We start from the raw sequence: 11,174 nt of genomic DNA on the forward strand, positions 1-11,174 counted from the left end.
AACAGTACCAAAACCCATGGTTTTCTTTCTCTCCTCCTTACATCCTCCAATGTACTAACTTTTTTCAGAAGACCCAACAACACAATTCGTGAACAGGGCGTCAATGGTAGATCAAACCAGGCGAAAAAACAGCATGGTTTTCGAAACCCACTCCCAAACTTCTTACACTCAAAAACCTCCTACCTGGGTTGTCATTGGACCAAGAGGTGTCTAATTTGGCTAGGTTTGCACAATAACATACTAGAATCACGGTCGACATCTCTATTTCTTCTTCTTCTTCTAGTTAATGACAACAAGGAATCTCTCAACTACTATGTCACTTTTTCATTACATTTGTAACAAAAAATGGTTAAAATGACTGATTTGTTATTTTTAAAAAATTGAGTGACTAAATTGAAATCAAAGTAATTATTTTATCAACTATCTCAAAATTAAATAACTATTGGTGTAATTTACCTTTTTATTTATTTATTTATTTGGTTTTTTCCCATATAATCAAATACATTTGGCAATCCTTTTCGCTGTCCACCTCGTCGATAAGTATCTCCAGGGTTTCAACTCACTCTTCAATCTTCGACTGAACCGCTAGAGTTTCGGTTGATCGTAAAAGATGGTGCTTTCTCAGAAGATTCACGAGGCTTTCAAAGGAACTGTGGAGAGAATAACAGGGCCCCGCACCGTCTCTGCTTTTAAAGAGAAAGGGGTTTTGAGCGTCTCCGAGTTCATCCTCGCGGGCGACAATCTCGTCTCCAAATGCCCTACCTGGTCTTGGTATTTTCTCCTCCAAGTGTTTTTGGTAGTTCTATGATTCTATGGTTGCACCAATCAATTCTGATTTTCATATTGTATATCCATGTTAATGGATTATTTTATGCTAAAATTTTAATTTGACTGTGTAGCTCAGTGTACGATAGTTTAATTCAGTGGACTGGTGTGAATTTTAGGGAATCAGGAGAGCCAAGCAAGAGGAAGTCCTATTTACCGCCCGAAAAGCAATACTTGATTACTAGGAATGGTGAAATTGACCACCATTTTACTTGAATTTCTTTTCTCTTTCTGTCAAATGTTTTTTTTTTCTTGAATTTAGTATCATGATCATTACTAGAAATCTTATTTGGTGATTTTCTGGTTAGTTCCTTGCCTGAGGAGGGCTGCATCGGTGGAACAAGAGTATGAAGCTGCTGGAGGAGAGTTTCTTCTTGATAATGAAGACAATGATGGTTGGTTGGCGACTCATGGGAGACCTAAAGGTTATCTTCTTCCTTGAGATTGCACTTGTTTAGTTGTTTGAAACTAAGATGAAAATTTGGACTTCTTATGCTACTTCTCTTCCTGACAGATAGAAATGATGTGGAGGAAATCTTGCCTTCAATGGAGACTTTAGAAATAAGGCAGAATGAGACTGTAAGGTCGATACCTTCATATTTTGGAAGCGGTGAAAATGAAGAAGATATACCCGACATGGCTGACTATGAAGAAGCGGACAATGCTATTGATACTGATGCGGTAAATCCTGAGAAACTTATCTGATAGACAAATTGATTTTCATTGCTTTATTTTTCTTTTCTTTCTGTAACCAATTGGTGTAGATTAGCCTTCTATAAAAGTTGAAAGCATATAAACTAATTTGTTGTACTACCTTAACACTGCATACCTGATGGTTAACCTCGAAGGTTATTTATGTACTGATTTGATTCGCCTATGATCAATGCAGGCAACTCTACCATCGGATTACCTTGTTGCTCAAGAGCCTGATGATGACAATATTTTACGGACCCGAACCTATGATGTCAGCATAACGTAAGATAATCCTGGTGCTAGCAAACTTGCTTAGAAATTTTTGTCAGAATATGCGCTTCTCAATCTTAAACATTTCTCTTGATAACTCATTAACTTGATGTCAAACCAAACATCTAGTGAGAGTTTAAACTTGCTAAACTTTATTTTCTTTGCAGGTATGATAAATACTATCAAACTCCAAGGGTCTGGCTTACTGGGTATGATGAGGTAGGTGTTGGAGAATGGGGCCATCCTCCCTCCAAATTCTCCCTTGCCATATATAATAATAAAATGAAACCCCTGCATTTACTGCATTCTGTTTATTTAAAAGCAAAAATTGAACTAATCAATATGGCTCAAATCAATCCCCTCATCTTAATTTGGGCGTAGTTGAGGATGCTTTTGCAACCAGAGCTTGTGCTGGAGGATGTTAGTCAGGACCATGCACACAAAACTGTATGTTGTACTAGCCAATTTAAGATTTTATATTTACTTCATTCTTTTTAGTTAGGGTATGAATTCAGTTTACTTGTCTCATATTTTTGTCTTCATGCTCCTAAGAATTTGAAAAATGTCTTACCCCATGCTGATTCCTGGATACAGGTTACTATTGAGGACCATCCTCACTTACCTGGGAAACACGCGTCTGTACACCCATGCAGACATGGTGCTGTGATGAAAAAGATCATTGATGTGCTGATGTCTCATGGTGTTGATCCAGAAGTTGATAAGTAAAACTTTGGTCCCCCATTTTACTGCTAAATTGCTGTGAATTGACCCTTTTAGCTTTTGATAAAACATGTGTGCAAGTGTGATTACAAATTTATGACAACTCTGATCATATTGTTTTCTTACTCTTAAAATTACAGTATACATGTACTTTTAGGTTCTTTGTGCTATTAATGTTACTGGCATTTCTCTTGTAAACTTTGCTCATGAGTTTCTTTTTCCAACTCGACCATTGCAGGTATCTTTTCTTGTTCTTGAAATTTGTGGCCTCTGTAATTCCAACAATTGAGTATGACTACACCATGGACTTTGATCTTGGTAGCTCCAGCAGTTAAATAGAGGTAACCATCATTTCTTAGCTTTGTAGTAAATTAGGTTAAAATGTGCCATAAGTCCATGTACTCTTCATAAATTTGGAATTTAGTCCCTGTACTTTTACTTTTAGGAACTTAGTCCATCCACTTTTCATATTTCAAAATTTAGGTCTAACTATTAAATTTGTTAAAATTATTTTGTTAAATTCAGATTCATTACAATGTCATTTTCGCTACCAAGTGAGTATTTTTTTTTTTAAAAAATGTCTCACCAACAAATTTAACATAAAAAATAACAGTCTTAACGATTAGACCTGAATTTCTTAAAAATAGAGAGATTAAAATAAAAATAAAAGGATTAAATCCTAAATTTATGAAGTGTACAAGCCCTATGACATATTTTAACCATTAAATTACCTATTTACTCAATAGTATCATATGCAGTTTGCATTCGAGACTGATGATTAGCAACACCATCATTTCTTTCATTTTGGGTCGATGTACCACCTGAAACCTGCACTTTTACATGTACTATTCGAGACCCACACACATAATACTTGTATAAAGCTTCATATCACTACAGTTTACGCTACTTGACTGAACTGATTTCTATATTATCAGACTTTGCAGGCACAGATTGACAATTCGGAGCTAGTTGATTATTATCTGATGCATTCCTGAAGCTACTTGTAATGTCTGCAGTCAGCGCTGGATGGTCAACCATCCTTCCAAGCACTGAATGACAGATAATTGTGTCGCTGTTTGTTCATAAGCTATTAATGACTGCCACGCTTGTAAATACATCTGTTAATAAACTGAAACTTACCTTTCTACATTGTTATTTTGCCACAAATATGATTGGCCTTTGGGTATAGTGAGTTTGATTGTGCCTTGTAAATATGATTCTTGAGTGGGGATTGTGAATCGGTAAGACTACTGTATGGTTGGTTGCTAGATATAAATAAAATAGTACTTTGTTGAGTGCTAGTACTCAAAGCTAACGAGATTTCTAGAAGAGCCAACTCTGTGTTTTTTTTACAATAGAGCAAGCTAAAAGACATATGTACAACACCTGACGTTTATCAAAACTTTCGAATAAACACATGGAGGGTATAATAAATCCTGAAGTCAGAGGTCAAAAGGAAACATTCAAAAGATATGGACGTTATTATAGCATTTATTTATAACTTTACCAAAAAAATGGAAGTCTTGAGTTGAGAGCAAGAATGTCATTGGCATGAACCCAAATCTCTTAATTTTATGATGCAATTACAAACATTCTCCTCTTCTGTAAATAATATAACTACTAAAGGAATCTGAAGATTTTCTTCCAACAACTCAGCCTCACATGAAACAAAGAAAAATTATGACAAAAGAAGGAAAGTAATGATACACCATGTGCGACCTTTCTATATATTTCTTTGGATAAATTTTACTATTTCATTATACGATCAATCCTGAGTAATCTGCAAAACTTAAAAGATTCCAGTGGCAATCCCTTTTGTCTATTTTCCAATCTTAGATTTGAGACTGTGACAACTGCTTTTGTATATTTTTCCAATGAAACTGAGTTTTGATATCTTTCCCCTGCAACTCATCTTCTTATGGAAATTACTATGTCAGGATTGCTTACCACTCGCACATGCAGCAAGGGAAAGGAATATCTGAGTCACTCAAATGTGCCGTGGATCATTTATTCAGAGCTTTGTAATTTTGCAAGAGCATTATGGTGTAGCTATTGTTCTTAATTTAGTACATACTGATGTAATATTTTGTAAAGTTTGCAATATTACTGTTTTAGGAAAGAAAGAAATGGAGTGATCTTGGTCTTCGACGAAACAAGGTAAATAATGCAAAGGCGATTCCAACAGGTCAACCTGGATTCTCTTTTCAATAAAATATGTTTTAATAATATTACTAATAGTAATAAAATATGCTGGTTTTTATTACACTTCCAAATCACAGTACAGAAACCAGCCAGGAAACCAAAGCCAAGATCCAGAATCCAGCATATATTTTAGCCCTGGAACCATCTCCCGAGTCATTATGAGGTACAGGTGACGGCGCAGGGGATGAGGAACCTGAACTTACTTTCTCCACCAACTTCAACTCTCCCCAAGAACCCAGATTAGCTTTACCAAACTCATGCTTCATGGGGTGACCGTCACTCACCCCTGGTCCCACTTGCCAAACCTGGTTCAGCTTCTCCACGCTGCCTTCAACTTTCAATGAACCATATACAACCATCTTTCCGTCGTTAGTAGCCTCGGCTTCCAGGTCCCACACGTCGAAGGATAGCTTCCCTTCTACAATAGATCTGTAGGAGCTTATGTTATAGGTTTTAACAACAATCGAGCCTTTGTTCTTGAAGGCAAGGAGGGCTTGGGAACCTGCCATCCCTGTGTCCGTGGGGTTGACGGCCCAAGCTATCCAACCGTCGGCGTTGGAGGGAGCAGCTGAGAAGGCAATGAAAAGGGAGGAGTTTGTGGCGTTGTACGTGAAATGGAGGGTGCAGTTTAGGGTGGGAAGCTCTGTGCAGTTGGAGTAGTGTCTTATGCCGCCGGGAAGTTTCAGGGATGAACAGTCGATTGAATGTGAAGGTGAAATCAAAGTAAGCCAAAGGGAAAAGAATACAATCAGTGATGGACAAAACAGAGACCCCATTTTCTCTTTTGATTTTATGACAAAGAAAATGGAGACGACAATTATTATGGTTCATGTTTGGAGAATTTTGGAGGAATATATAAAGGTAGAAAGATTGGCTGAAACTGGAATCTTAAGTTGGGCTTATAGTTATGAATCCAATAGTTTGATGCCACGTTGATGGGCTTGTTTTAGTATGGGTAGATCACATGCACAATCTGAATGGAATTAGGCGAGAACAAGTTGAAACAGAGATAAAAGAAAAGTTACTAATAGCAAAGGCTGCATATGGTTATTTAAGTGAGTGGAGTATGATGACATCTCAAAGTTGTCATCAATTATAGTGCGAAAATCTTTAAGATTTTATGGTTTATATTGGTACGTATTTGCAGGGTTGAAAAGTTGAAGGATTTAAATAAATTTATAGGTTCAGAAAATAAAATTAGATAAAAAAATAAGTTTGGTTAAAAATTAAATCAAGTCTCGAGTAAGATATTTTTGTCCAGGCTTATTCCAGCTCAAATTTACAAAAGAACAAAAAATTTGTTATTTTTTATTTTAATATTATTTTATTGTTGTTTTCTCCTTATTTTGTTTCCATTACATTATTATGTTACTATTATTTTATTGTTATTGTTTAAATATTGTATAACACTTATTTTATTGTTAATTTTGTTATTATTTTAGAGGCATTTGCTTGTTAAGTTGTATCTCTTTTAGTGTTATTTAAGTATACATATTTTTAAAATTTATTCTCAATTTATTGGGAAATATTTATTTTAATGTTTATAGTATTTTTTATGTATTATATATATTTTACAAGAATATAAAAATTAATATAGGTAGGCCAAGTTGGGCCCAGATTTTAGCATTTTTATTTGAGTCGGGTTTAGAAAAAAATTTAGGCCCATTTTCAGGCCAAACCTGGGCCTAACAAACGAGACCAAATTTTTTGTTAGGCCTGGCCCGGCCTATGAGCACCTTTAGGGTATTTTACGATTTAGTTTTGTTGGTACAAGAAATTAATAACGAGGAGACTAGGAGGAGAAGATAATGGTAATTGGAAGGTTAGATGATACACAAAGAGTTGGAATAGGAAGCTGAAAGAGAAAGAAATGAGAGGAACAAGGAAGGAAAAGGCTAGGGAGATAAGGTTTCCTTGGAGGAGAGAAAGTGAATCCCTTTGCTTCTCATGCTTCAGGGTATATAAGAGGGTGGTCCTTTGTCAAGTAGTGTCATGTCATCGACAATACAAGTGGTAAACTTGCCCGTGTAGTCAATTAGGTGGCAAGTCTATTGCATGTTAGTTTTTGCCATGCACAGTACTGTTGCTTGTAGTAAGTGACCTATCATCTGGCCTAAATGAGATTCATAGATGGTCGGTCACAAATGACTCCATATGGAGGGTCACCATATAGGCTTTGAGACAGAGGGACGCTCATGAGTCGCACTAAGTGGAGGGTCCTTGCTTAGGTTCTTTTCAGATCATTCTTCATTCTAGCACGTATCATTATTGAATTAGGAGTATAACAAGTTTACATTAAGGTTAAAATTTTTTGCTGAAATCTTTTAACATTTTATTTAAAAAGTATTGTGTTTTTACTATTAAAGTAAAATATTTATTTAAATAATATTAAAATTCTTTAATATTATGATAAATTGAATATATAAACTTAAAAGTTGTTTCATTATTTTTATATTGTAGAATATGATATTATTTATTATTATAAATATGTGGGTATGTTTTTTCATTGTTAGGAAGAGTACCTAAACACTCATCAATGTTAAATTCAAGGTAACATCAAATCACCATGCTAATGCGTATTTGATATGAAAATGGTAAAAGTGTGAATGTATATGAGTTAGGGTTCATGGGTCTTGTCCAATTCGAGAAATGGGTTTAAAATTTTATTTTAAATTTGATCTAAATAAAAATATTAAAATCGAGTCTAACTTAGTTGGCTCAGATAAATTTGTTTAAATTATTTTATATAAAAATAAATTTAAAAATATAATACATCAAATACACTAAAAATATTAAAATAAATAACGCTAAAATAATTAAAACTTAACAAGTAAATACCTCTAAAATAATAGTGAAATTAACAATAAAATAAAAATTATACAAAATACAAACTATAATAACAAAATAGTAATAATATAATAGCGAAATAACAGCAAAATAGTTAATTTTAATCAGACCCAAACTAAATAAATTCTACATGAGATTCGGTCAATTTAAAAAACGAGCTCTACTTTTTGTTCAAGTCCATTTTTTGAGCTTATTTTCTTATCTAAACCTTCCCACTTTTAGATGACCTTTCAGGTCTAAACGAATAATCCGACCCATTATAGGTGTAATATGAGTGAGAGTTGTAATGTGAATTGATAAGATAGTAATGCAAAGAAAAATCGTCTCCCTCTTTTCCCTGTCCTTTTTTTTTGCCCCTCGTATTATTCCTTTGGCACCTGCGTAAACTTATTTCATATTACAGTTTATGACATCAACGTTTTTACAACGTTAACTTCTTGCTAAACATAGAAAAAATTCTGTAGTCTGAATGGAAAAATATGAATCAGCAGCAACGTTTTTCTTTCCTATTTGACTTTAACCTTCATTTCCCTGTTTTTTTCTCCTTTTCTGGTATCAAAAGAGAGAAATCCGAAAAATATAAGTGCTCAGGATCGTGTTTCGATTTGCTTGACTGTTCTTATAGCAGCTCCATTGTCTTTGAGTCATGGTGCATCTCGGCTAAGACCATGGGTTTTCATGGCTGTAGTGGCAATCTTATGGTAAAGAGGTTTAATACTTCCGTTTCAATCTGCCCTTCGCAGTGGGGGTTGCCTCATTGTGATCGCAAGTTTTAGAACCTGCCCAGTTACTGAAGCAATTTATGGAACATAATGGGAGAGAACAAAGAAGGTTCCAATGTCAAGTTATACTTGATTGTCACTTTTATGTTTACAATAAAGTTTCACTTGAGAAAACTCATTTGCTTGTTTTTAAAGAACTCACGTTCACTCTCTTCTTCAACCATACGGTTTACTGCTAATATAACTCAAAGCCTTCAATTGCTAACTCTTCAATTTCCCATTTTTTCATTTATTCTGCATCTGATTTGATCACCCAAGGTACTTGCAGCGATTTTTATGTATTTTGTTTCTCCCATATTTGGTCATCTTTATGATCAGTTTCATGAGCTCAAAGCATGCCCGAAACTTGGATAAGGATTGTGAGATTTATCTTCCTTGCTCGTTAAAGACAGGGAAGACATGGAAGTTATTGTGTATTCACTTGATGATCGCAAAGAATCAGCCACGAATGTCAATGAAGTATTGCTATGAGTATTTACAAATTAAAGGGACAGAGGGGAAAGGATTCTATAAAATAGTGACGCCACGTCATTTGTATCCCTTTCCAATAGTTTTATGCCACATTAGTATTCTTATCTTGAATTTCAGTATTTTAATTTGGATTTGATTTTTTTCATGATAAAATCCTGAAATTCAGGATAAAAATACTGATGTGGCATAAAACTATTGGAAAGGGATATAAATAACGTGGCATCACTGTTTCATACAATCCTTTCTGAGGGACAGAGTTAATGACAAACTCCTATTATTTTACTAACAGTGCCAAGAAAATAGTGGTGGAGCTCATAAGGGGGCACATAATAGTGATATATTATTATTTAAATACATTGATTGGATTTCATGTATGTTTATTTATCATATCTTTCCTTGAAATTTAATGTTTTTATCACATTTGAAAAATATATATATATATTTCATTAAAGGAGTTATGTTTTGAAAATGCCAAACTGATTTAGAAGAAGATTTTCAAAATGTAAATTTTTCTTAAATTTTTATTATACGAGGAGATTGTTAATTTTACCAAGCTTTTGATATATAAATTTTATTAAATAAATTATTTAGCGTTTGAAACATTTTCAAAACATTTTAAAACTTATAAAATACTTTTAAAAAAATACATATTTTAAATGTATTTTAACTTAGTTAAATGTTTTTGAAGTCTATGTCAAAGTGTTTTTAACTATTTAAAATTGATTTTATGCAAGTCAAGCATGGAAGTTCTGAATGCAAATTTCTAATTCATTTAGGGTGGATTTTAAAATGTAAATTTCTCTTAAATTTTGTTATATATATAAAAAAATAAGATTGTTAGAATGCAAATTTCTCTTAAATTTTTGTATATATATAAAAAAATAAGATTGTTAGTTTTGACGTCTCAAGCTTTTGATATAACGAAATTTAAGATAAATTTTATTAACTAAGTCATGTAGGTAGTGTTTAGAAAACCACCTATTAATTGGATTTGAGTGTAATTGTTTGTAATTATAAAAGTTTGTTAGGTAATCATTATAATTGATGGGTCTCACCAAATTGGATGTAATTGGAGCACCCCACTTACACTTTCCAATTCTTTAGTGGAGGGTAAGAATCTGAGTAATTATACATGCAATTACACTCAAATCTATTTTTTTAAAAATTGTTTTTATACAAGTTGTAAAAAGTATATTATAAGGATGAAAATGTATAAGTGTTTGGGATGATTATGGAAAAAATTATTATATTATAAATCCTACAAAATATATTATAAAATAATTTGTGTATTTTAAAAGTTATAACAAAAAATTATATTATTTAAAATCCTAAAAAATTAAAGTTATGGTTAAAAAATTTGTTATAATAATAAATTACATGTTATAAAAGTGTTATAATATATTTATTTATAAAAATTATGGCCAAATATGGATATAACTTATTTATGTGTCCATGCTATATATTATTGTTAAAGTTGTGTGACCCATATTCTAAGAGATTACTTGCAAATTAATTTAAACAAAATCTAAGAGACTGCTTGCAAGTCAAGTTAAACAAAATATATTTTCTTTCTAGAAGATTTAGTAGTATAATATATTTTGCATTGATTAGAATTAGACTTTTTCAACCTATAAATAGATGTGGTTGAAACTTCTCTTGTATAATCATTCAAATTCAACATTAGTGAATTTTCTTCTTCAATAACTGTGGTTTTTCCAGAAAAGGTTTCACGTAAAATCTGTGTGTTCTATTTTTCTTTCTTTTTCTTTCAATCTTTCTACATTTCCGTTATCGATGTTCAGATTTTAACGAATTGGTATCAGAGCTTTTTCCGTTGCTTGTCTCAATCACGGTAATAGCGACAATGAAGTATGATATTTTGTTGTTGGATCACAACACTAGATTCTCGTTGTGGTAGATAAAGATGCAAGCAGTTCTTGCGTAAATGGATTTGGAGGATGCTCTGCTAGGGGTAGATAAGATGCCTTCGATATTGACGGAGGAAGAGAATAAGCGTAAAGATCAAAAGGCTTTAACGCAATTATATCTACATCTGTTGAATGAAATTCTACAAGACGTGATGAAGGAGAAGATCGTCATTGCATTATGGGAAAAGCTACAACAGTTATACATGTTGAAAATCCTAACTAGCAAGTTGCATATGAAGTAGCACCTTTATGGTTATCGTTTGGAGGAAGGTGCGTCTATGTACAAACGCTTAACTGTGTTTAAAGAAATTCTCTCGGACCTAGAGGCCATGGAGGTTCAATATGATAAAGAAGATTTAGGGTTAATTCTACTTTGTTCGTTGCCATGTCTTATTCAACCTTTAGAGATACGATTTTGTATAGTCGTAAGTCTCTC

General features: G+C 33.2%; 2 protein-coding genes across 3 annotated transcripts; one reads left to right on the top strand and one right to left on the bottom strand.

Annotated features, from left to right (window-relative positions):
* The first annotated feature begins 494 nt into the window (after nt 1-494).
* Nucleotides 495-3,823, top strand: LOC108469342 (autophagy-related protein 3-like). 2 transcript variants are annotated; one of them, XM_017770234.2, is made up of 10 exons: nt 495-771; nt 945-1,015; nt 1,134-1,250; nt 1,340-1,506; nt 1,715-1,800; nt 1,956-2,007; nt 2,170-2,235; nt 2,383-2,510; nt 2,747-2,849; nt 3,444-3,823. In XM_017770234.2, the coding sequence occupies exons 1-9, from the start codon at nt 611-613 to the stop codon at nt 2,841-2,843; spliced, it is 945 nt and encodes a 314-aa protein (XP_017625723.2). In that variant the 5' UTR covers nt 495-610; the 3' UTR covers nt 2,844-2,849; nt 3,444-3,823. The 2 variants fall into 2 exon arrangements, with proteins under 2 accessions (XP_017625723.2, XP_017625735.2); XM_017770246.2 differs by having other exon boundaries at nt 3,453-3,823.
* An 861-nt stretch (nt 3,824-4,684) lies between these two features.
* On the bottom strand, nt 4,685-5,540 carry LOC108484948 (auxin-induced in root cultures protein 12-like). Its single transcript, XM_017788827.2, has one exon. The coding sequence runs from the start codon at nt 5,484-5,486 to the stop codon at nt 4,782-4,784; it is 705 nt and encodes a 234-aa protein (XP_017644316.1). The 5' UTR covers nt 5,487-5,540; the 3' UTR covers nt 4,685-4,781.
* Nucleotides 5,541-11,174: the final 5,634 nt, after the last annotated feature.

Source organism: Gossypium arboreum, chromosome 7, assembly GCF_025698485.1.
Source record: "Gossypium arboreum isolate Shixiya-1 chromosome 7, ASM2569848v2, whole genome shotgun sequence".
NCBI classification, from domain to species: Eukaryota; Viridiplantae; Streptophyta; class Magnoliopsida; order Malvales; family Malvaceae; genus Gossypium; species Gossypium arboreum.

What these genes read in the sequence shown, in the direction of transcription:
- LOC108469342 (XM_017770234.2), top strand. Translation starts at nt 611, where the DNA reads ATGGTGCTTTCTCAGAAGATTCACGAGGCTTTCAAAGGAACTGTGGAG. An exon ending in ATACTTGATTACTAGGAATG is followed by an intron (nt 1,016 to 1,133) that starts GTGAAATTGACC and finishes TTTTCTGGTTAG; the next exon opens with TTCCTTGCCTGAGGAGGGCT. An exon ending in GGCTTACTGGGTATGATGAG is followed by an intron (nt 2,008 to 2,169) that starts GTAGGTGTTGGA and finishes ATTTGGGCGTAG; the next exon opens with TTGAGGATGCTTTTGCAACC.
- LOC108484948 (XM_017788827.2), bottom strand. Translation starts at nt 5,486, where the DNA reads ATGGGGTCTCTGTTTTGTCCATCACTGATTGTATTCTTTTCCCTTTGG.